The sequence below is a fragment of the Delphinus delphis genome, chromosome 19 (genome assembly GCF_949987515.2).
Source record: "Delphinus delphis chromosome 19, mDelDel1.2, whole genome shotgun sequence".
Classification (NCBI taxonomy): domain Eukaryota; kingdom Metazoa; phylum Chordata; class Mammalia; order Artiodactyla; family Delphinidae; genus Delphinus; species Delphinus delphis.
In genome coordinates, this window is record NC_082701.1 from 17,863,284 (window position 1) to 17,886,654 (window position 23,371).

At 51.6% G+C, this 23,371-nt stretch overlaps 1 protein-coding gene across 1 annotated transcript; it reads left to right on the forward strand.

Annotated features, from left to right (window-relative positions):
- The first annotated feature begins 2,488 nt into the window (after positions 1-2,488).
- KIF18B (kinesin family member 18B) lies at positions 2,489-22,020 on the forward strand. The gene is made up of 16 exons (XM_059998591.1): positions 2,489-2,587; positions 10,571-10,897; positions 11,473-11,630; positions 11,968-12,072; positions 12,280-12,390; positions 12,472-12,669; positions 12,966-13,142; positions 13,765-13,839; positions 13,990-14,090; positions 14,484-14,670; positions 15,033-15,160; positions 18,392-18,597; positions 18,849-19,374; positions 20,316-20,405; positions 20,877-20,953; positions 21,290-22,020. Exons 2-16 carry the CDS (start codon positions 10,579-10,581, stop codon positions 21,394-21,396), a joined length of 2,565 nt encoding a protein of 854 aa, XP_059854574.1. The 5' UTR covers positions 2,489-2,587; positions 10,571-10,578; the 3' UTR covers positions 21,397-22,020.
- Positions 22,021-23,371: the final 1,351 nt, after the last annotated feature.

The following is a 23,371-nucleotide window of genomic DNA, read 5'->3' on the forward strand; positions in this document are numbered from 1 at the left end:
TGGTGTAGGGCCCAAGGGTTTTCCATTTGTGTCCACTAAGGTGGGCCTCACCAGGCCCTACCAAGCTCTCTCAGCATCACTGGGCTTGGTTGACTCCGTCACCTGCAGAATCCTTTTCCCTTGGCCTCTAAGATCCAAGGAATGGCTCCACTCACCAAACGAGCTCCACTCCTCCTTCAGACCTCAGCTTGCATGTCACTTCCTCCTGACACCCTCAGATGTTCTCATTATAGCCCATCTCTCATGTCATTGTTAGTCATTGTTTAATAGGCCAATTTCTCCCATAGCGTGGAAGCTCTATGAAGGTAGGAGGTGAGTGTTTATCACGTACCACCCTATCCTCTGAGCCTACTTGTCTCATATCAGTAAATACTTGTTGAATGAACGAATACGAGAACACCCATTACCACTTCATTGAATGTCTGCAAGTTGCTTTCCCTACATTATTTCTAATTTTATAACAAGCTAAGTATTATTTTATCCTCTTTTTTATACAACTGCAGAAACTGAGGCTCTGAGAGGCTAAGTGACTTGCCCCAAATGATCAAGCAAGTAAATGTCCCCTTTCCACTGCCCATAGCAGGGCCAGCCTCTGCTCCTGGCCTCACCGTGACTCACCTCACCTTCTCCAGGTAATTGTCAGAGTCAGAATAGGACCAGGGCAAGATTGGCTTACAGGGCACAAGAGGCTCCTATTCCCCTCGTCTCCTGGGCACCCCAAGCTTTCAACCACACTCCAAACCTCTGTTATAATGCACATCCCTGTGAGGGGGGAGGAGATCCCTAACCTGGAAGCCGTTCTCTTTTTTTTTTCTTTTTTTTTTTTTTCTTTTTTGCGGTACGCGGGCCTCTCACTGTTGTGGCCTCTCCCGTTGCGGAACACAGGCTCCGGGCGCGCAGGCTCAGCGGCCATGGCTCACGGGCCCAGCCGCTCCGCGGCATGTGGGATCTCCCGGACCGGGGCACAAACCCGTTTCCCCTGCATCGGCAGGCGGACTCTCAACCACTGCGCCACCAGGGAAGCCCTGGAAGCCATTCTTTTTTTTTTTTTTTTTTTTTTTTTTTTTGCGGTACGCAGGCCTCTCACTGTTGTGGCCTCTCCCGTTGCGGAGCACAGGCTCCAGACGCGCAGGCTCAGCAGCCATGGCTCATGGGCCCAGCCGCTCCGCGGCATGTGGGATCTTTCCGGACCGGGGCACGAACCCGTGTACCCTGCATCGGCAGGCGGACTCTCAACCGCTGCGCCACCAGGGAAGCCCTGGAAGCCATTCTTTAACAGCTTATTTCTCCTGGGTAGTGGAGATGGCAAGAATAGCCTGGTTTTCTGGTAGCTTTACAATAACAGCATTTTTGCATGGTTGTTTCATTTTATTCTCACCAAACCAGCAGTGCTAGCTCACTGAATAGAGGGCGGTAGAGGTCCAGGTAGGTGAATGGAGTTTGGGCCAAATCAACCAGGGATTAAATAGTGACACTCCTATCTTGATGGCAGGCCAGCCAGGGAACTTTGCCTCCTGCTTTCTTGCATGCCTCAGACCTGTTCATGGTCCCAGTGTGGGGACAGATCATTAGAAACTGGTGAGCAACTGACTCCGGGCAGCCATTGCTGTTTCATCCTGATCAGACTCATAGAAAGCTTACATATGCTGGAAGTTAAGAGGGTTTTCCAACCATGCTCTTAGGAAGGGCAGGATATTTGCCCCACTTTATAGATGAGGAAACTGACACCCAGAGAGGAGAAGTGACTTCCACAGTCTCAGCACTAATTAATGATACAGGCACTAGTGATTGCAATCAGACTTTCCGATTCCAGGGCAAGGCTCTCTCTTCCACCTCCACAGCCCCCGGTGCCGGGGATGAGCATGAGGGTGGCCCACCAGAATCCAAGCAGCAGACCACTGTGGAGGATAGAGACACTGCAGCCCAGCGGTGCCCTAAGGGGCCGCCCCTCTTATTCAACAATCCGTCCATGATACTCCTGGCACTGTCAAAGCCAAGCAGGAGCCACTCTCTGCCTCCACCGGTTTCTCCACATCAAAGCTTGAAGTTCATTCTTCGGATGGTCGCGGAAGAGAAGAAACCCTGGAAACTCCCTTCTTGGGTAAGTGGATGCCGACTTAGCCCACAGAAAAAGCAGGTTTGAAAACGTGTTTGATGTCTGGTTGCTGCATTTGGTGATGAACTCAGTCCCAGGGACAACTGAGACGGGCCGTAACCCTCCCCTTCCCCCTCCGTACCCCAACCCCATACTGGTTTCTGCCAGTCGGTCTGGTGGCTCCAGCCTCAGAGACACTGCTTCAAACCTCCAGCCAGCAGGAAGGGGAAATGCGCAAGCGCACTGTTGACAACTCCCGCCACCTCGGAGCAGTACACTGTTACTTAGGAAACAGCCAATTAGCCATCCGGACTGTGACCAATGGCGAGCGCCGATGAGCCGACCCGGCTAATTTGAACACTCCGCGCGGGCCGGAGGTTGGCGCCGGTCGGGTGCTGGAGGGGCGGCGCTCTCCGGTGGTCAGGGTTTCCTGTCTGCTGCGGCGGGACCCGGCAGCGAGGGGCGACACCAGCGGCGGGGAACCGACGAAGGGTAAGCGCTGACCCACGACGGAGGCGGCCCCTCGGGCTCCTGCGCTCAAGTCTGGACCGGCGGACCCAGCTGCTGACGGCGGCGGAAGCCGGAGCCCGGCCTCTTTTGTGCGGGACATGGAGGTGCAGCGTGAAGACCGATCAGGTCCCGGGCGGCCCCTTCCGAACAGGGTGGGGGGAGGTGCGGGGAGAAGGCCCTTCCTTCTATACCTGCACGGGAGATCGGGACCCTCTGCTGATTTGTACAGGACCTAGACTGGGCCCTCATGTCTGCATCCGGGCCCAGCCCTCTGTACATCCGCTCTGAGAAAGGTACCCCTGCTCATACGTAAGGACGAATTGGGTCCTCCCGCGCACTAGAACTAGAGACGTGGGACTCTCTGCACATCTGTAAGGAGTAGCTAAGACCCTCGCTGCACATCTGTGCAGAACTGATTGCAGAGCTGTGCCAGGGGCCGTAACATAGTTACTGGGGCACCCAGTAAATATTTGATTGAATAAAGGAAAGAATGAAAGAAGATCTGCATGACGGAAAACTAGGCCTTCTGCTACTGTTCCTAGGATGCCTTTCTTCTTAGCTTTGACCCTTTAAGGTACTGAAGTGACACGGGAAAGATAATCCTGGTCTGTGTCAAGGAAAATAGGCGATTTTACTGCAGATGTTGGTTCTTCTGGTAGGGGGCGAAATGCTAGTATGTCATATCAATTCTAATAATGATGGCTAACATTTATTGAGCACTTACCAGGTTTGAGTTAACTCATTTAATCCTCACAACAACCCAATGGAATAGATACTAATATTTACATTTTACAGGTTAAGAAACAGAGAAGTTAAGCCTAGCTAAGAGGAGAACATCCACAAAATTTTTCTGTATGAGCTTCTCGTGGATGTTACACTGCTTTCACCCGTCTTATCACTATTCTTTTTCCTCTCCGGTCACACAGTCCATGCTTCAAACAACTACCAAAGTATCCAGTCCTTCTCTGCCTATTTCATGATTGAATTCCCCCACCATCAGAGAGAGATTTTAAAGTGTCTCAATTTGTTGGTTTTATGTTAACCAACCCAGCTCCATTTTATACCTTTTTTTTAAAAAAAGTATGCCAGTAGCATATTTTTAGAGGTCTTAATAAAAATTATCTCTATCTGGCTACAGAGCAAATCTAAACAGTTATCAGAGTATTGTACAAACCATATTCTATTTCCACAAGCAATTAAATTTAAAATATAAAAGAAAAAGAAACAAACCCACATTTGGATTTTTTAAAAAAAAAAACATTTAAATAACTCAGTCAAATAGGATATCATTATTCTAATTAAAATGTAATTAGCATGAAACAGTGATAATGCTATTTATAAAATGTGGGGAATGCAGTTAGAGAATACTTAGAGGGAAATTTATAGTCTTAAAGACTTACATTAGAACATGTATTTTTTCAATCTGAAAATGAGGCAAATATTCAATTTTAATAAGATAGAACAGAACAACAGAATTAAAGTGTAGAAAATAAAAGAAGTTGAGAGCAAAAAGTAATGCAATAGCATTTTCCTATATAATAGAGATGATTAACTTAGCCAAAAGCTGTATCTTTGAAAAGACTAATAAAAAAGCCAGACCTCTGGTAATATTGATTAAGAGAAAAAGAAAAGAAACATGGAAAAATGACCTTAGGAATGAAAATAGGGACATAACTTTGGTTACTGAAAGATTAAAAGAGAGAGAAAGACTTCAATGGAAACTCTTTTTGATGATGCTTTTGGGCAATTTCTAGGAAAAACAACTTACCTAAACTGATTCAAGAAGCTATGGAAGGTACTTCCCTGGTGGTGCAGTGGTTAAAGCAACCGCCTGCCAATGCAGGGGACACGGGTTCGATCCCTGGTCCAGGAAGGTCCCACATGCCACAGAGCAACTAAGCCCTTGTGCCACAACTACTGAAGCCCTCCTGCCTAGAGCCCGTGGTCCACAACAGGAGAAGCTACTGCAATGAGAAGCCCACGCATTGCAACAAAGAGTAGCCCCCGGTCACCACAACTAGAGAAAGCTCACAAGCAGCAATGAAGACCCAACACAGCCAAAAATAAATAAAATAAAATAAATTAATTAAAAAAAAAGAAGCTATGGAAATTTTGAACAAACCTAGGACTACTGAAGAAATTTGATTAGTTTAAAATCTACCTTCACACACATCAAAAAAACCCACCAAAAATATACAGGCAATTGAAATGATTCTAATCTTCTAGAAACTCTTCCAAAAAAAGAAAGAAAGGAAGAAAACATTTACAGTCTATTTTTGGGGGGGAGGCGGGGTGCCGCGCAGCATGCAGGATCTTAGTTCCCTGACCACGGATCGAACCTGTGTCTCCTGCAGTGGAAGCTCAGAGTCTTAACCACTGGACCGCCAGGGAAGTCCCCAGTCTATTTTGTGATACCAAAAATGAGGCAAAGAAAATTTCAAGCCAATCTCTTTTATAAATGTAGTTGTAAAACTCTTAGATAAAATGCTAGCAATCAGAAGCTAGTGTTGTATTTTTAAAAAATGCATTATGACTAAATTGGGTTTATCCCAGGAATGTGAGAATAGTTTAACAATAGAAGATCTATTAATACAATTTACACATTTACAGATTAAAGGAGAAAACATATCCCATTAGGTACAGAAATAACATTCAATAACCATTTATGATTTTTTTCAATGGTAAACTAGAAATAGAGGTAAATTTCGTTAAACCAACAAAGAGCAAAATGAAAGCAGGAAAGAGACAAGATTGCTCACTATTGCTGCTTTCAATATTGTACCTGAGGTCCCAGCCAGAGCTGTAAGACAAGAAAAATAAATAAAATTGATTAGAAAGGAATAAACAAAACTATCATTAGTTACAGCCTTATGACTGTCTATCTATAAAACAAAAGGACACAGCTCCTTCCTCTTTGCTACCACCCATAGAAAGAAACAGCTATCTTTGGACGTTTTTCTGTGGGTACTAAGGTGAGGGGGATTAAGAGCTGCAAAAGCCCAGGTAGAAGGCAGAGCAGGCTAGGATGAAGAGTAGCGCCTCTGATGACAGAACAAAGTCAAGGTCTGGCCTTGCTACTTACCATCCATGAGGCAATTTCCTTCCTGAGCCTCAGTTTCCTTTGCAGAGTAGGGATGTAACAAATGTATCAATAACTGCAGAATGAGACTGCTGTGAAAGATAAACGAAACACTTGTAAAGCACTTAGCATAGTGCCTGACACATAGTAAGTGCTCAATAAATGTTAGCTATAATTGTAGTTATTTTTAGGCTTTTGGCTTCAGATTGCTTTTCTCTGGCCTCTATTCATTCACAGGACAAATATTATACAGCATCTACTGCATGCTGGATCTGGCTCCTAGGCATCTGGGGTGCACAGACTATATCAGAAGAGGGTCCTGCTCTCTTGGAGCTTAAGGACCAGAAACACAGTGTACGATTGTTGTGAAGGAGCAATGAAGGGGACCACAGTAACCGCTATACAAAAGTACAACACCCAAGGGCTAAGCACTTTCCCTGCCTTCCGAGCTCCCAATGTCTGCAGGCAGACCCCCCTCAAGTCCTCAAAAATTCTTCTCCAGGGGCTTCTGAGGACCTTGGGCTTGTTCTCTCTGTCCCTATGAGGATGGGCAGAGGAGGCTACCCTGAAAACAACTGAATCTTGGCTTCCCAGCCTCAGCTCCGCGGCGAACTAGCCTCCGGGTTTTAATGAGCTGCCCCAGGTTAGAAACATGACGTGACTGTGGCTGGCTCAGAACCCTGAAGATCTTATTAAAGAATCATGTCCCTTGTACTTTGGGCTGAAAAGCTCTTTCCAACCGAGGATCAAAGCAAACTTGACAAACGTTTTCTCATTAATCTCCCATCCCCCTGGGGCAGGAGCAGATCGGTAGCTGTTCTCTCTGGCTCTCGAAGGGAGATGATATGACATCAACGTGGTGTGGCTGGTGGAAAGACCTCCCCACCAGTCAGAGGCAAAGCAGAGACGAGGACCCAGGTGTCCTAACTGTGGCCATGCCAAGTGTCACCCTACCCGCTTCCCACCTCCCACCCCACACCCTCAGCACTGTCTCTGGAAGAAGGAAAACATCTCATTAGGCAAACAGTCAGCCTCACTGGTCCTCAGGAGGCGGAGAGGAGAGAACTGTAAAGGTTAGACGCACTCCGCTGCCAGTGCCCTTTTTAACTTCCTGCTTTGAATGTTAGGCTGCTCTGTAGCTCCAACTCCGCTAATACAGTGTAGACTCAGATGGTGGGACCAGGCACCCTCTGCCTTCACTTTCCTGGTCACAAGAGTGGGGTTCCTGGGAATTCCCTGGCGGTCCAGTGGTTAGAACTCCATGCTTTCACTGTCGAGGGCCGAGGGGTTCGATCCCTGGTCAGGGAGCTAGGATCCTGCAAGCTGTGGGGCACAGCCAAAAAAAAAAGAGTGGGGTTCCCTGGGGGTGGGAATGCGAGGATGGGAGACAGGAATTCTGAGTGTTGAAAACTAGGTCTAGTCCATTTATCCGAAAGCGTTTGCAGCATACATAATGCTAGTTACATAAAAGGGATTATAATTATTATACAAACATAAGGGACTATTACAACAATGTGATCATGAGGGTGTGATATATAACGTCATTCCCAGGCAGTATAGCAGGCTCTATGGGCAGACTGCCCGGGTTGGAAGCAGGATTCATCACTTACTACCACTGGGATCTCGGGCAAGTTGCTTGACCCTCTCTGCCTCAATTTTCTCATTGAAAAATGAGTATAATAATAGTACCTATCATGTGGGGTCATGATGGGGTTGAAAGGAGGTGAAACGTGTAAGGCGCCTAGAACAGTCCCTGACAGAGTGGACACTTACCTGTTATGTTTATTATGATGATGAGCTGATTACTGGGACAGGAATAGAATTAATTACACACAAGTAAAAAGATGATTATTGGTTGACATCTCTCCTTTGTTTTGTGTGGGGAAGAAATTAAGAAGTTTGGGGGTGAAGGACAGGAGTTTGAAGTCAACTCAATTCTGCCTCATTCCCCAAGGAAAAAATAAGTTGTTTGCTGGAGTTTTAGGTAGAAATCCCGTGCTTCTTTGCTGAATGACCCTGGTAATTGTGACCCATCAGTGGGACCTCATCTTTCCTAGGAAAGCATTCATCTATTCCTATCCCCCAGGAACAGCCCCCTGTTTCTTACCCCTGTTAAAATATCCCTAGACTTGGGCTGAACTTTTCCAGGATATCTGTGACTCCTGCATTGCAGAAATTCCATCTCTACCTTTGGTAGGCTGGCTTGAAGGTGAAATGAAAGGAGAGAGAGGTCTGAGGGGAATTCAAGAGAGAATAGGTAAATAAGCTTTTGGGATTACTACCAGGGCAATATTAGGAAATCTATCCATGTCACCCTCTACATTAACAGACTAAAGGAGAAACACCGTGTGATCATCTCAGCGAGTGCCAAAAAAGCATTTGATAAAATTTAGCACCCATTGCTAATGGGTAGTGGAGGGTGGGGAACTAAATATAGAAGAGCTAAAAATAGAAAGTAACTTATTATTTGCAAACTATATCATCATTTAATTGAAAAACCTAAGAGAATCAATGACAATCTATTAGAACTAATAAGGGTGTTCAACAATGTGGCCAGATACAAGATCTGCATACAGAAATCAGTAGCTTTCCTTTGTTCTGTCAAAATGAATTAGAAAATGTAATTTAAAAAAGAGATTATTGGGCTTCCCTGGTGGCGCAGTGGTTGAGAGTCCGCCTGCCGATGCAGGGGACACGGGTTCGTGCCCCGGTCTGGGAAGATCCCACATGCCACGGAGCGGCTGGGGCCGTGAGTCATGGCCGCTGAGCCTGCGCGTCCAGAGCCTGTGCTCCGCAACGGGAGAGGCCACAACAGTAGGAGGCCTGCGTACAGCAAAAAAAAAAAAAAAGAGCTTATTTACAATATAACAAAGACTATACAGTAACTAGTAATAAACCTATGAAGAAATGTACAAAACTCATGTGAGGAAAACAATAAAATTTTACCGAAGATTATGAAGTTGTGAATAATGAAAAGAGATACGATATTCCTAGATGGGAAGACTTCATACTGTAAAGATGCCAATTCTCATATTAATCTATAAATTCAAAATAATCCCAATTAAAGTCTTAGCAGGATTTTTCATAGAATCAGCTTCATAAGCTGATTCTAAAATCATGCACAAGACAAGATGCCCAAGAATAGCCAAGAAAAAGAACAATAAGGTGATATATTATAGAACCACAATAATTACGAGTTACGGGAAAAGGAATAGACATTTCAGTAGATCAGAATGGAGAGTCACAAAACAAGTTCATGTTTATATGAGAATTTAGTTATGTTAAATGTGGCATTTAAATTAGTGGGGGGGGACTTCCCTGGTGGCCCAGTGGTTAAGAATCCACCTGCCAATGCAGGGGAGACAGGTTCGAGCCCTGGTCCTGGAAGATCCCACATGCCGCGGAGCAACTAAGCCCGTGAGCCACAACTACTGAGCCCACGTGCCTAGAGCCCGTGCTCCACAACAAGAGAAGCCACGACAGTGAGAAACCCACGCACCACAGCAAAGGGTAGCCCCATGCTCTCTACAACTAGAGAAAGCCCAGACGCAGCAACAAAGACCCAACACAGCCAAAAATAAATAAATTTATTTAAAAAAAAAACAATACAGGGATGCCTATTATCATTCAACATTGTTTTGGAAGTTCTAGGGAATACAGTAGACAACATATGAAATATTTAGTGTAAGTATGGAGAAGAAAAAGTTAAAAAAATTATTTTCTGATACATAATTGTATACTCAGAAAACTCAATGAGCTCTAATAAGAAGCACTCAAAGTCAATAAGAGAGTTTGAGGGAATTCCTTGGTGGTCCAGTGGTTAGGACTACACACTTTCACACTTTCACCAGGGATTGAACACTGCCCATGTTCAATCCCTGGTCAGGGAACTAAGATCCCACAAGCCTCGTGGCACAGCCAAATAATAATAATAATAATAATAAAAATAATAATAGAGTTTGAGGATGGTGGGTATAAGGCAAATATATAAAAATCAATCATGTTTCAGGACTTCCCTGGTGGCGCAGTGGTTAAGACTCCACGTTCCCAATGCAGGGGGCCCGGATTTGATCCCTGGTCCGGGAACTAGATCCCACATGGGTGCCGTAACTAAGAGTTTGCATACCACAACTAAGGAGCCAAGTAAGGAGCCCGCCTGCCACAACTAAGACCCAACGCAACCAAATAAATAATTTTTTTTAATCAATCATGTTTCTCCATATTAGCACCTGGAAATAGGGAAAGTATTCCATTCATAAGAGCAATAAAGTACTTAAGTATTGTATTAAAAGGACAATTATAGAAACTATCTGAAGATATAAAAAATACATGAACAAATAGAAAGGTAATAGCCATATTCTTGTATGAAAACATTTCATATAAAATAAATATGTAAATTTAATATAATTCCCATTGTAATCCCAATAGAGTTTTTTTTGGGGGGGGTTGGTTCTGGGATGGGGATGGAATTGATAAAATGTTCTTAAAGTCGAATAGAATAAATGACTGAACATAGCCAAGAGAATCATGAGAAAGAAAGCTGGGGTTGGGAGGGGTGTCTTGCCTTGCTAGATAAGAAGCAACTGTAAAGGAATGGAGTGGAAACAGTGTGGTGCTGGCACAGGAGTGGACAGATTAGTGGAACGTAATAGAAAGCCCAGAATAGGCCTCTGAAAAATATACAGTCATTGGATATGACGAAGATGGTCTTTCAGATGAGAAAGATATTTGTCGATAATTGGTGCTGGCATCAATGTTCTCTTGAGGTATAACATGGAGCTGAGCTGTTGAGGAGGAGGTGGGAGAAGGCCCCTGAGTGCTAGGCTGAGGGCACCTGGTCAGGCCTGGGTCAGATTGGTCCTCATCTCCATCATGTCTCTGCCCAGGTGTTGCCATGGTGATGGCGGTGGAAAACAGCATGGTGCGGGTCGTGGTGCGGGTGCGGCCCCCCACCCCGAGGGAGTTGGAGAGTCAGCGGCGGCCTGTGGTTCAGGTGGTGGATGAGCGGGTGCTGGTGTTTGACCCTGAGGAGCCTGATGGGGGCTTCCTTGGTCTGAAATGGGGCAGCGTCCATGATGGCCCCAAGAAGAAGGGCAAAGACCTGACGTTTGTCTTTGACCGGGTCTTTGGTGAGGCGGCCACCCAACAGGACGTGTTCCATCACACCACCCACAGCATCCTGGACAGCTTCCTCCAGGGCTACAACTGCTCAGGTGAGCCCGTCTCCCCCTCTGCTGGGCACTGGTTGAGGAGGGCTCTGGCCGTGCGTTCTCTGTGGGCCCCCCATTCATTCTTCTCCTGTGTGGGGACCACTCCACTGGGCCACGGGATACAATAGCAGATCAGGCAGACAGCGTTCCTGTATTCATGAGGCTTGCAGTCTAGAACTGGGAGAAAACACATCACAGAATCACACCCACAAATGTGTGGTTAAAAACCAAGATAAGTGATATGAGGGAAAGAATTGTGGGCCTTCCACAGAGGAAGCTACCCAGGCTGGAGAAGGCTTCCCTGAGGAAGGGATAAGCTCCCACTCATAGTGGAGACCGCTTTGCCCTCAAATCCACAAGCCTACAGGGGCACCAGGAATGGACACGGAGAACTCAACAGCTGTGAACGTAGGGGATGTGGGTGGGTGGGAGGGAGCAGTGGAACCGCGCATGTGGAAGGAAGGAAAGGGGCTCGGGGAGAAGGGAAGGGCTGACCGGATGGAAATGCACTGGGGGAGCCCCTGTAGAAGGTGGATCTGGCCCTGCCGCCACCCTACTCCCTACTCTGTCTTCTGTAGTGTTTGCCTATGGGGCCACTGGGGCCGGGAAGACACACACCATGCTGGGAAGAGAGGGGGACCCTGGCATCATGTACCTGACCACCATGGAACTGTACAGAAGGCTCGAGGCCTGCCGGGAGGAGAAGAGACTCGAGGTGCTCATCAGCTACCAGGAGGTAGGGCTGTTTGCACCCCAGGACTGGGCGGCCCCATCTCTCATTCTCACAACCACCTAAAGAGGGAGTGGGGTGGAGTAAGCAGGAGGGGGGAGAGGGTGGTAGGGAGTGGGCAGACGGGGGCCCAGAGGGTGGACGCAGCTCCAAGAGAGACTGCGTGTGAACTGACCCCGCCTGTCCTACTCATAACGTGACATCATCCAGCAGAGTGCCACTCACCACGGCGTGTCTCATCATGCTTCCCTGGCCCAGCAACTCAGCTCTCCCCAGCGCCTAGGGGAGAGGTTTCCTGACCAGCCTCTCCCTCGGGTCTCTCCCTGGCTTCCTTTCTCCTCAGGTGTACAATGAGCAGATCCACGACCTCCTGGAGCCCAAGGGGCCCCTTGCCATCCGTGAGGACCCCGACAAGGGGGTGGTGGTGCAAGGGCTTTCCTTCCACCAGGTAAGGGGCTGGGCTCAGGTGGGACGAGCAGCCCCACTGGTCCTCCGGGATCCCCTCCCCGGGTAGTTTGGGGATGTCCTGGATCCTGTTGGGGCAGTGGTGGTGATAGCAAGGGGGTAACATGGGTCCTGAAGAGCAGCCCTTCTGTTGGGGGAAAAGTCCCCACTGGGGAGACCACAGCCCCCTTCCTGCACATCTCATCTGTAGCCGACCTCAGCTGAGCAGCTGCTGGGGATGCTGACCAGGGGGAACCGTAACCGCACGCAGCACCCCACTGACGTCAACGCTACGTCCTCCCGCTCCCATGCCATCTTCCAGGTGAGGAGGGGTCACAGGCCAGGGCCTGAAGCTGGAGCTCCTGGTGCCCAGTGGCCCCTCACCCCTGCCATCTGCCCCCAGATCTTCGTGAAGCAGCAGGACCGGATCCCAGGTCTGACCCAGGCCCTTCGGGTGGCCAAGATGAGCCTGATTGACCTGGCTGGCTCGGAGCGGGCGTCCAGCACCCACGCCAAGGGGGAGCGGCTGCGGGAGGGAGCCAACATCAACCGCTCCCTGCTGGCCCTCATCAACGTCCTCAACGCCCTGGCCGACGCAAAGGTAAAGCTGCACGGGGCCAGGCTCCTCCCCGGGACAGCGACCCAGTGCCCAAGCCAAGGCTCCTCCCTCCAGCCCTGGGCCGAAACCTATCAAGTCTAAATTTCCTGGTGGTCCAGTGGTTAGGACTTGGTGCTTTCACTCCAGCGGCCCGGGTTCAATCCCTGGTCAGAGAACTAAGGTCCTGTAAGCCCAGCAGTGGGGTCAACAAAACAAACAAACAAAAAGCAAAGGCTACCGAGTCCAGCCTGGGTCTGTGTAGTCCAGACACTCGCTCCACGCCCACCCACTGTCCCCAGGGCCGCAAGTCTCACGTGCCCTACCGGGACAGCAAGCTGACCCGCCTGCTCAAGGACTCCATCGGGGGCAACTGCCGCACGGTGATGATCGCTGCCATCAGCCCCTCCAGCCTGGCCTACGAGGACACTTACAACACCCTCAAGTATGCCGACCGGGCCAAGGAGATCAAGCTCTCGGTGCGTGCCAGCTGGGAGGGCCACCACCCTGGAGTGGGGGTGTAGGGGTGTCGGGGGAGCCCCCAGGCTGGGAGGAGGAGGGGACAGGACCCACTGGCCTCCTCTGGTACCTGGAGCAAGCGTTCCCGCAGGACCGAGGGAAGAAGTGCTTAAAGGGGTCCTCGTCCTTAAAATATCACAGCGCTGGGACGATTGAGGCAGAATCTTCTCGAGAGGGAGGCAACGGAAGGGACTGGACGAGTATCAGCCAGTGATCTTTGTCAGACTTGTTTTTAGCAGCAGGCCCATATTTTTGGCAAAACAACATATAACACAGATAAAAGCAGAGTTGCCCGGTTTGCCCCGCCTCCTCCAGGGAGCCCTGGTGCTCCAGGAGCCGCTGCGGCAGAGCCCCTGGCCTGCAGAGAGCATATCGGTCAGGGAGCCGGGGTCTCGGGTTCAAAGGCAAGCTCTCCTCTTGCTGTGCTAGGAGAGCCACTGGCCTCCCTGTTCCCTCAGTCGTGAGGGTGCGTCTCGGGAATGTGAGTGAGGTGTGCCTAGCGCGGCGTCTGGCCGCCGGAAGTGGTTGCCGAAAGCTGCTTTGAATGAACAAACAGATCCCTCCCCTGTGCCCCCATCTCAGCTGAAGAGCAACGTGATCAGCCTGGACTGTCACATCAGCCAGTACGCCAGCATCTGCCAGCAGCTCCAGGCTGAGGTGAGGAGCCGCCCCGGGAGCTTGGCCGGGAGGCAGGGCGCCCCGCTCGGGGGCAGGACGGGACCGCCGGCGCGCGGCCAGGGCGCTCTGCCTGCCCCCTGCCTCCTGTGCTCACCCGGCGCTCTGAGGGGCTGGGCTGCTTCATTCCAGGTGGCCGCCCTGAGGGAGAAGCTCCGAGTGTACGAGGCAGGAGCCCAGGCCCCGCAGCAGGACTCCTCGCAGCCCCCCAAAGCGGACCCTCCACATCAACCGTGAGTTCTGCCACCCCTACCTGCCCCCATCCTTTCTCCAGCTTCTGCAGGGCTAGGACTCCTTGCTTCTGTTCTGGCATCTGGGGTTAGGGGTTCCTACTCACTGCCCGGCACACTGACTGTCACCTAGAATGGTCTATGTCAAAGGAGTAAATCACACCCCAGCCTATATAAGCAGCATCTACTCTTCAAAAGAAGGTGCATTTAAGGGGCGGGTGTCATTGTTTCCTAAACCAGAAAATCCCTGACTCCTTCTCCCACGCTCAGCTACTGCCCTCTTATTACCCAGGCATCCACCCCTTATGGACCTGGAGCCACAGAGACCCTGCCGCCTCCCTGATTTTCCCACCTGCCCCCGCTTCCCGCCTTTCAAACCTCTCCTTTCTGCCTTAGCCTTCCCAGCTGCCCCTCGCCATCCCGCCTCCCCAGCCAGCCCTGCACCCCAGAGCTACGCCCAGGGTCGGCAGTCCTTCAAGAGGAGAGCCTGGGGACAGAGGCCCAGGTGGAGAAGGTCGTGGAAGGGAACTCTTCAGAAAGGGAGCAGCTCCCAGAGGACAAGGACGAAGGTCCGGCTGAGGAGGTAAGACTTGGAGCTGGTGGAATATTGAAAGAAATGCCCCACCCCCAACTCACAGGGTCCCTTCAGTCCCAGCTTCTCTACCTGGATGTCTTACACCTCAGTCATTAGGAGGCTTTCAGATCCTGCGCAGGAAGAACTAGTCTGTCAGATCCTGTGTGTCTGGAAGTGGGGAGGCTGAGTGTTAACAGAAGGGGAGCAGGGAAGGAGCACGGGGACCGGGAGAGAAAAAGCCGCTACCAGGACCTGGTTGTTCCAGGAGCTGTCATTCCCACTCTTGGAGGAGGGACGGGTTGTAGGAGCTGCTCACGTAAAGCGAGGGAGTCCGTCCTGGGCCCTCGACCTGTGACTCCCTTCCTCTCTAGGTTCCAATCCAGGTGCCAGCACAGAACCTCAGACACCCATTGCCCGGCTCCCCTGACCTGACCCTGCAGCCCAAGCCAGTCGCGGACCACCTCCCACCACAGAACCTGGGCAGCGACCGTTCTAAGCAGTAGGTATCTTCTTGCTCCAAGGTGGGAGGCAATGGGTTCCAGGCCTCCTGGGGTGGGAGCTGGCGCTAAGTATATCACAAAAGCTCTGTTTCTGCTCTAGTTAAAGAGGCAAGTCTTTTCTCATCAATATTGTCCCTTACCTGCTGTCAACAATTTGATATTATCACCTACTCTGTTTATGTAGCATCCTCTCTATTTATTACTCCGTGTAGCTGGCAGCCCAACAGGAGGGAAGCAAAACACCGAATTCCATCCAGACAGCTGGCAAACACCGAGCTAGGGCAGGGCTGCCTGGGCTAGTGCTTTGCTCTCCAGTCTGAAGGCCAAGCTGCCTGTGCTCAGCAAGGAGCCAGCTGCCAGCAGCTGAGCAAGGGACAGCTTTCCTGAGTCAGGTGTTCGTCGTGTGTCTTCATCAACAGATTGACTGCTGCTCCTCTCCTCTGAAGTAAATACAAACCCAAAGAGAAATGGCTTTTGGACCATTCTTTCTGTGCTTAATAGAGAGGTGCAGCTAGTATTTTCTTCCTTGGCCCCCAGAACATAAATCCCCTGCCACTTAGCTTTGCTGCCGCCAACCCTACACCTCCCTCCCCAGCACGCTTCACGCTAAGCAGTGTATTTAAAGCTTCCGGACAGAAGGGCCTGTTTAATTTTATTTCTTGTTGGGGAGTGCCTGTTCCCGACTCAGCAAAAACTGCTGCAGCCTGAATAATCAGCGGCTCATTATCTGTCTCCCGCTGCCGACTCCCTGGGGCCCTGGAGTGGCAGGGATGCACTGGCGGGATGTCCCCTTGGCCCCCAGGGAACAACCATGGACTCCCACTGATGACTCAGGGTCTCTCTGCCTGGAGTCCCGCGTTGCTAGGACACCAGGGTTCTCATTTCTGCTTTGCCTCTGATTTTGTGGTTTCTGACAAGTTGCTTCAACCTTGGCTGCGATTTGGGTATCATGGTCCTCGTTTTCCTTACTTCTTAGAGTTAATAATAGATACTAATAAACTGTGATGGAAGACCCCAAGTGTCAAGGGCTGCAGAACATTCTAGATCTTCTCCATGCTTGAAAACAACCTAACAACCAGATCATCGAAAATAATTTTGCTTTGGCCTTAGAGTTTAGAATCTTAGACCACCAGGGCACTGAGTAGATCTTAGATTTTCCAGTTCGGTGGTTTTTCGGAATTTTTTTTTAGCGGCAAAGCCCTGTCTTCAAATGAAATCTTATGCTGAGGTCTAATATGTAGAACGGATAAAGCAGAGCTGTTCTATTAAAAATGTTCTCTGATGGGTTTCTTGAAACCTGAATTGAAAACCCATGGTATAGCCTGACGGGGGCTACACGGCAAGAGGGACGGGGCCAGACCTGGGTCATCTGACATCCAGGCCAGTGGCTTTTTCCCCAGACTCCCACTTTTCTCTCTCTAATTTTCATATAATGTGTGGCTCAGGCAGATATAGAATGAGTTTCTGCTGTGTCCTTTTTAATTTATATCCTGCCTTCTTTCAAAAAGGCCTTGAGGCTGCTTTATAAAATGAGTTTGGGTTCCCTGAGCACACACTGAGGACAGAGGAGGGGGCTCAGAGATGTCCAGGCAGGTAAATGCTACTCAGGGATAAATGACTGGCCATGAATAACCCCCACCGAGATAACTGTTTATCCTTTTATCGTGGGTGTGCCTCACAGAAGGAAAATTTGCTTTCTTAGAATCTAAATTTACAACATCAATAATCACATTACCCTCCTAATTTCCTTTATTTTATTTTTTACATATATATTTAAAAAAATAAATTTATTTGTTTATTTTTGGCTGCATTGGGTCTTCGTTGCTGCGCGCGGGCTTTCTCTAGTTGCGGCGGGCGAGGGCTACTCTTTTTTTTTGCGGTACGCGGGCCTCTCACTGTTGTGGCCTCTCCCGTTGCGGAGCACAGGCTCCAGACGCGCAGGCTCAACGGCCATGGCTCACGGGCCTAGCCGCTCTGTGGCATGTGGAATCTTTCCGGACTGGGTCACGAACCCGTGTCCCCTGCATCGGCAGGTGGACTCTCAACCACTGCGCCACCAGGGAAGCCCGAGGGCTACTCTTCATTGCGGTGCGCAGGCTTCTCATTGCGGTGGCTTCTCTTGTTGCGGAGCACGGGCTCTAGGCGCGCGGGCTTCAGTAGTTGTGGCACGCGGACTCAATAGTTGTGGCTCGCGGGCTCTAGAGCACAGGCTCAGTAGTTGTGGCGCATGGGCTTAGTTGCTCTGCGGCATGTGGGATCTGCCCAGACCAGGGATCAAACCCGTGTCCCCTGCATTGGCAGGCAGATTCTTAACCACTGCGCCACAAGGGGAGTCCTTCGTAATTTTCTTTAAATAGCCCCTCAGTGCATGTGAAGTATGTGTTAATACACACAGACTCTTTCAGCATCCCAATCACTGAATAGAAAGAGCAGACTGAATGCATTTTTGAGGGTCTCCTCGGAGCCAAGATCAACATGGCCTATCTTATTTAATCTCATTAACCTAACAAGGTAGATGGCATTATTATTATTACTATTAGAGAAAACAACAGTTAACTAACCTTATAGTGCTGGGTATGTGCCACGTACTCTTTAAACACTTTATATCTAAGATAGCCCATTTGGGGAATTCCCTGGCAATCCAGTGGTTGGGACTCTGTGCTTTCATTACTGAGGGCCCGGGTTCAATCCCTGGTCAGGGAACTAGGATTCCGCAATCTGCCTATTTCATCTCCCCAGCAACCCTGTGAGGTGGCTGCGTGTGTTGACCTCATTTTAGGGATGCGGACACTGAGGGTAAGAGGTGACCCGAGGTCACGCAGCTGGGATGTGTTGGAGCCGGGTTTTGAGCTGTTAGTCTGACTTGAGCCTGGCTCTTCTCTGCTACCTCCCATTGCCCCTCTGGGAAATGGACTTAAGATCACAGCACTTGTAGGTGGCAGAGCTCAGAGGAAACTCAGACCTTCCGAGTCCAAGGCCACTTAGTGCCCTTTCCCTACTTCCCAAGTACTGTCTTTGTCAGGGGACACGTTTAGTGAGTGAAGCCGCCCACCATTACCGGGGTCATCTCCGCCAGCCCTGGTCTTCAGCACGGCTGGAAGGGTGATGAGGCCGGCCAGGCAGTCCGGGAGGGCCAGTGCACGTGTGCTGCTCACCACACCTGGAGCCCTGGGGCTGGGTCCTCCAGGCAGGTCTGAGGTGGAGTGGGGATCCCCTTCTCTCTGTTCCAGGTTGGCTCTGAGGGTGTTGTGCCTGGCCCAGCACCAGTATTCCCTGCTCCAAGCAGCCAACCTCCTGACCCCTGACATGATCGCAGAATTCGAGATGCTGCAGCAGCTGGTACAAGAGGAAAACACTGAGCCTGGAGCAGAGGCCACCGCGGAGCCTGACCCGGCCAGGGGGCCACCTCTGGCTCAGGAGCTACGTTCAGAGTCAAGTGAGTCTCAGCCCTGCTCGGCCTCTGTCTTCTGGTGCCAAGGGGTGGCTGGGGCCCCAGGTGCAGGGTTATAGTTCGGTCAGAGACTGGACCCCTAGGATCATGGACTTCTGCACAGAGAGGCCCCAGGGATCACGCAGACCCGAGGAGTCAGGGGCTCCTGCCTGTCCGGTGTCTCTCTTCCCCAATTCTACACATTCTTCCTTCTGGCCAATCCCTGATCTCCCCTCAGCACCCTCCTCTCTGCCCAGAGTCTCCAGGATACTCCGGCCCTGTGACCCGGACCATGGCAAAGCAACTGAATGGCCTCATACACGCTCTCGGCGTCCCACCCGGGCCTGACCGCACCTCAGCTCAGGCATCCCAGCGGCCCACAGAGAAGAAAAGGAGGAGACCGAGCCCCTTGGAGCCAGACAGCCCCCCAGACCCGAAGCCCGGGACCAAGCGCCGGCGCCAGTCCCTCCTGCCCTGCCCGAGGAGGGGGACCCCGCCTGAGGCTCGGCTTCCGTGTGGGCCCATCACCCCCACGGGGGGACGGGCCTCCTCCCCCCGCCATTCCCCCAACTTCTGCCCAGCCACAGTCATCAAAAGCCGGGTGCCCCTGGGCCCTTCCGCTCTGCAGAACTGCTCTACCCCTCTGGCCCTGCCTGCACGGGACCTCAACGCCACCTTTGATCTCTCTGAGGAGACCCCCTCAAAGCTGGGCTTCCACGAATGCATTGGCTGGGACAGTGTCCCCCAGGAGCTGAACAGGCTGGATCAGCCCTTCATCCCCAGGTGGGTCTCCCTTCTGGCCTCCCAGCAGGGGGTCAGGGGCCACAAGGGACAGAGGTGCTGCCCAGGGGAACGGAAGACAGCACGCTCTTGGAATTGGGACACTGCATCTCCTTCCCTTTGGTCTGACCAGCATCCAGGCCCAGGAGAGCAGAACGCGCCGTCTCTTTGGAGGCGTCGCTCCTCTCCAGGCCCTGCCTTGTCCATCTATACTTCAAAGCCGCCAGCTCTGTGCTGGTTTGTCACATGCCCCTGAGCAGCTCACAGGCGCCCCCTATGGGGAGGGTCAGCGGGGAGGAGGAACTAACACGGGGTGCCCGGCCCACTCTGTTCCTTGGCATAACCTGGGCCTGGTCTGAGTTCTGTATCCCACTGAGAAATACCTGTTTCTACCACTTCCACCCCAGACTTTACCCTCCAGCCCAGCATCTGGAACTGGGAAGGGGATCCTGAGAAAACTTTCTTCAGCATTTTTCAGTGGGAAGATGCTCTCACCCTCGGCTTCTGCCCGCGTGGCAGGGAGGGGGGAGCAGCGACCAGCTCAGGACGGTCCAAGGCCGCGAACAAGCAGCAGACTGACCTGGACTCGGGAGGCCGAGGGTGGCAGGCTGCCCACTGCTCCCCCCACCTCTCCCACAGCCCAAACCCCCTCTCAGTAACAAGCTCAGAGCCAGGCAGGTGGAAGGGTGAAACTGTCTGAACTCCAGTTCCCCGGACGCGCCAGAAACTGACACCTGGATGTTCTTCCAGAGCAGGCCTGTCGCTCAGCTGTCAGCCCAGACCGAGTGAGGCAGGGAGGGGAGTCCACCTCTTAGGAGGAAGAAACCGCAGAGGTCACCTTGTCTAACCTCCCTGCCCCGCACGCCGGGCGCCGGAGTGGGAGGTGCTGGCACTCTTCTCTGGTTCCCTCCTGATGTGCCACCTTCATCCTCCTCCCTCCCCAGCGGACCCAGGCCCCTGTTCACCGTGAAGGGCCCCAAGCCGGCAACTTCCTTCCCTGGGACCTCAGCTCGCAAGAAGAGGCGCGTTGTGAGGTGAGGCTGGGGAGGTGTGGGCAGAGGAGAAGAAGGAGCTGTCACCAGGGCAGCAGGCGCCTGGGCCAACTACAGCTGGTCCTCTGGCAGGACCAGCGTCTGGTTGTCTGAGGTTCCCTGGGCTCTTGCTATTACAGGATTATATTAGAGATGTCTCCCTCCTTTGGTAAAGGCCACAGACCCTCTCTCCACGAGGGGGACATTCAGTGTTCACTGGGTAATCCAGGGAGTGGACTACCCACCCCCCTCACCTCTACTTCCCTCCCAAACCGCACTCAGCTCCCCTCCCCTCTGCTGCCTCTCCCACCCTCAGGTCTGGCCTTGGCCAAGTGCTTCCTACTGTTGCTCAGCCTCCCCCCACTCCCAAGGCTCCGTGTCTAGCTCTTACCCTCCCACCCCCACCGCCCCCCCCCCATAGTCCAGAGGCTTGGCCGTGACCTTCCTCCCTTCTTCCTTCCTTCCCTCCCGCAGTTCCCGCGGCCACAGTCGCATCGCCCGCCTCCCCAGCAGCACCTTGAAGAGGTCAGCTGGGCCCCTGGCAATCCCAGGTGACTGGTATTTGGGGGCAGGGATGCTCTGGGTCAGAGTGGCAGATGGGGACAAGAAGTAGGAGGGGAGGGAGTTCCCTGGCGGTCCAGTGGTTAAGACTCGGTGCGTTCACTGCGGTGGCCCAGGTTCCATCCCTGGTCAGGGAAGTAAGACCTCGCAAGCCGCCAAAAAAAAAAATGTAGGCGGGGACAGGCGAGAGGAGGGCATGGGGTACTTCCGAGCATCTCAGAGACCCTGGTGAGAGAAATGGGGGATGGGGTGGGGGAAGGGAACGGTGGGATACAGCCTCACTTTTCTCCTTCCTCCCTGCGTCCCCTCATCTAACTGGCCTGCAGAGCCCCCCTCCAGTCTCCACTCCCCTGGCAACCAGAGGAGCCAGAAGGAACTGTTGAGGGTTGGGAGAGCGCTGTCAGCTGGGAGCTGCTCCGCCAAGGTGTCCTGACCGCCGGCCCCTGTTGGTCCCTGGAGCCGCCTAAACCAGGAGCCCTGACCTGCCTTCCTCGGCTCGGAGCAATTAATGCCAACGCCCTCTTCCTTTACTAACAGTCCTCCCCCAGACGTTCATTCTGCTGCTCACCCTCTTTATTAATCTCTTGTTACACTCAGCTTCTCAGCGTGTACTTATTCATTTGTGAGTTTTAACGTGTTGCTATTTTAAAGGGTGCGGCCATCATTCCCCCCTGGTTTATAACACCCTCCATGCAGGAAGGCGGCTTTTGGGGGCCTTGTTGCCCACCCCCCATCTAACACAGGGCTCTGCACAGTGATGCCCGCTGTGCAGTTGAGGAGGGGTGGGCATGGGATGGGGGCATGAGGGAGTCCCAGCTTGGCTCTTCCTGGCTTTGAGAGGAAGGCGTCTTCAGCCCCATCCCCCCAGCCTGGAGTAAGAGCCCCAACCCCATGCCACAGTCCTGGCGATGATGCAGATGATGGTGGTGCCTTGATTTCCAAATGAAGAGAGTTTATCGTTTTTACCCTATTGTAAACAGGATACACACTCAGTGTAAGAAGAAGTGTAAACATTAATGCTACCACCTAGACGTAAGAGCTGTAATACTTGGGTTTATATCTGCTGATCCTTCAGTTCTGCATGTATATATATATATATATATATATATATATATATATATATATACACATATATAGTTTTTTAATTATAATGACTAATAAACCACCTCCATCCTTGGTGTGTGTTTCTCTCTGTACACCTAGGTAGGATAGCAACCCCTTCCTCCTCTTCAAGAAACTTCTGAGTATAAAAAACATGCCCCCTCTGCCTCCTCCTTCAGCCTTACAGGTGGGCCCTGTCCCTTACTCCGCAGCCCCACCTTCTGCTAAGGGCCCCTGCTCCTTAGCAGGTGAAGAAGCTATCACCCCTGGAGGCCTGGTCCATCCTCCTACAGCCTGCGTGTGGTGGGTTGCCAGGAGTCCTGTCGTCAGAGAGAGCATCTTAGTGGTCCCCAGGTCTTACAAGGCTCCAGGCTGAGCCTCCACCTGCTGGAACCCATTGCAATCTTCCTCCCACAGCTCCGAAAGCTCCCCTCCACCCCCATTCGTGGCTTTCCTCTCCACTCATTCGGATTGTGACAGTTCAACGCAAGCCTACCTCTTTTTCCCCAGGAAGACGTGGCTGGCTGCATGAACGAACGGCAGAACCAAAATTCCAGGAGTCTGTGTTTAAATTGCTTCTGAAAACAAACACGTAAAAGGCATTCAGCGCTTTGTGAGTAGTGTGTAAACAATGTCGCTAATTTCAAGTGAGGCCTCTGCTGCTGTGGGCGAGCAACCTCCCCCTCTACCTGGGGCACCCCTCCCCGCTCAGTTTCCATGCCTTTTTGGAGGAGTGGAGAGCACAGAGGGGAGCGCCGCATTCCTACCGGCTGCAGGCATCTCACACGACTTCACGACCTTATGAGGTATAATGAGGAAATAGACAAAAAGGTTAACAAAATGTGCCCGGAGTTAAGACGGCAAGTGGCAGCGCCAGGACTCAGACCAGGATCTGGTCGCACACGTGACACCAAGCTGCTTCTGTTTAGAAGTGAACAGACATCGTTTCTTTCCGCGTGCCGGGAATTTCCTCCTCTCCAATTAGTCTTCATGAGTTTCCTTCCCCTGGGTACCATGATCCCCACAGAAGCAGTCACCGCCTCACATCTGTAGCCCCCAACGGCTTGGTGTGGTGCCTTTGACCTCAGGAGACCTCGCCGCATGCTGGTTGGATCCAAATTGAATAAGTTCCTCATTTCCTGGGGCCCTCACATCTATTATCTCATTTGATCGTCACCATCACCCCTGCAAGCGCAGAGGCAGCAGGCACAGGGCAAGGTGGCTGGTAACCAGGGCCAGGAGGGCAAGCTTCGCCCAACAGGCTCCGTTGCACGAGGGCTGGGGGCAGCTTGCAAGGGGAAGAGGTC

What these genes read in the sequence shown, in the direction of transcription:
- KIF18B (XM_059998591.1), top strand. Translation starts at nt 10,579, where the DNA reads ATGGTGATGGCGGTGGAAAACAGCATGGTGCGGGTCGTGGTGCGGGTG. An exon ending in TGCTCATCAGCTACCAGGAG is followed by an intron (nt 11,631 to 11,967) that starts GTAGGGCTGTTT and finishes CTTTCTCCTCAG; the next exon opens with GTGTACAATGAGCAGATCCA. An exon ending in CCAAGGAGATCAAGCTCTCG is followed by an intron (nt 13,143 to 13,764) that starts GTGCGTGCCAGC and finishes CCCCCATCTCAG; the next exon opens with CTGAAGAGCAACGTGATCAG.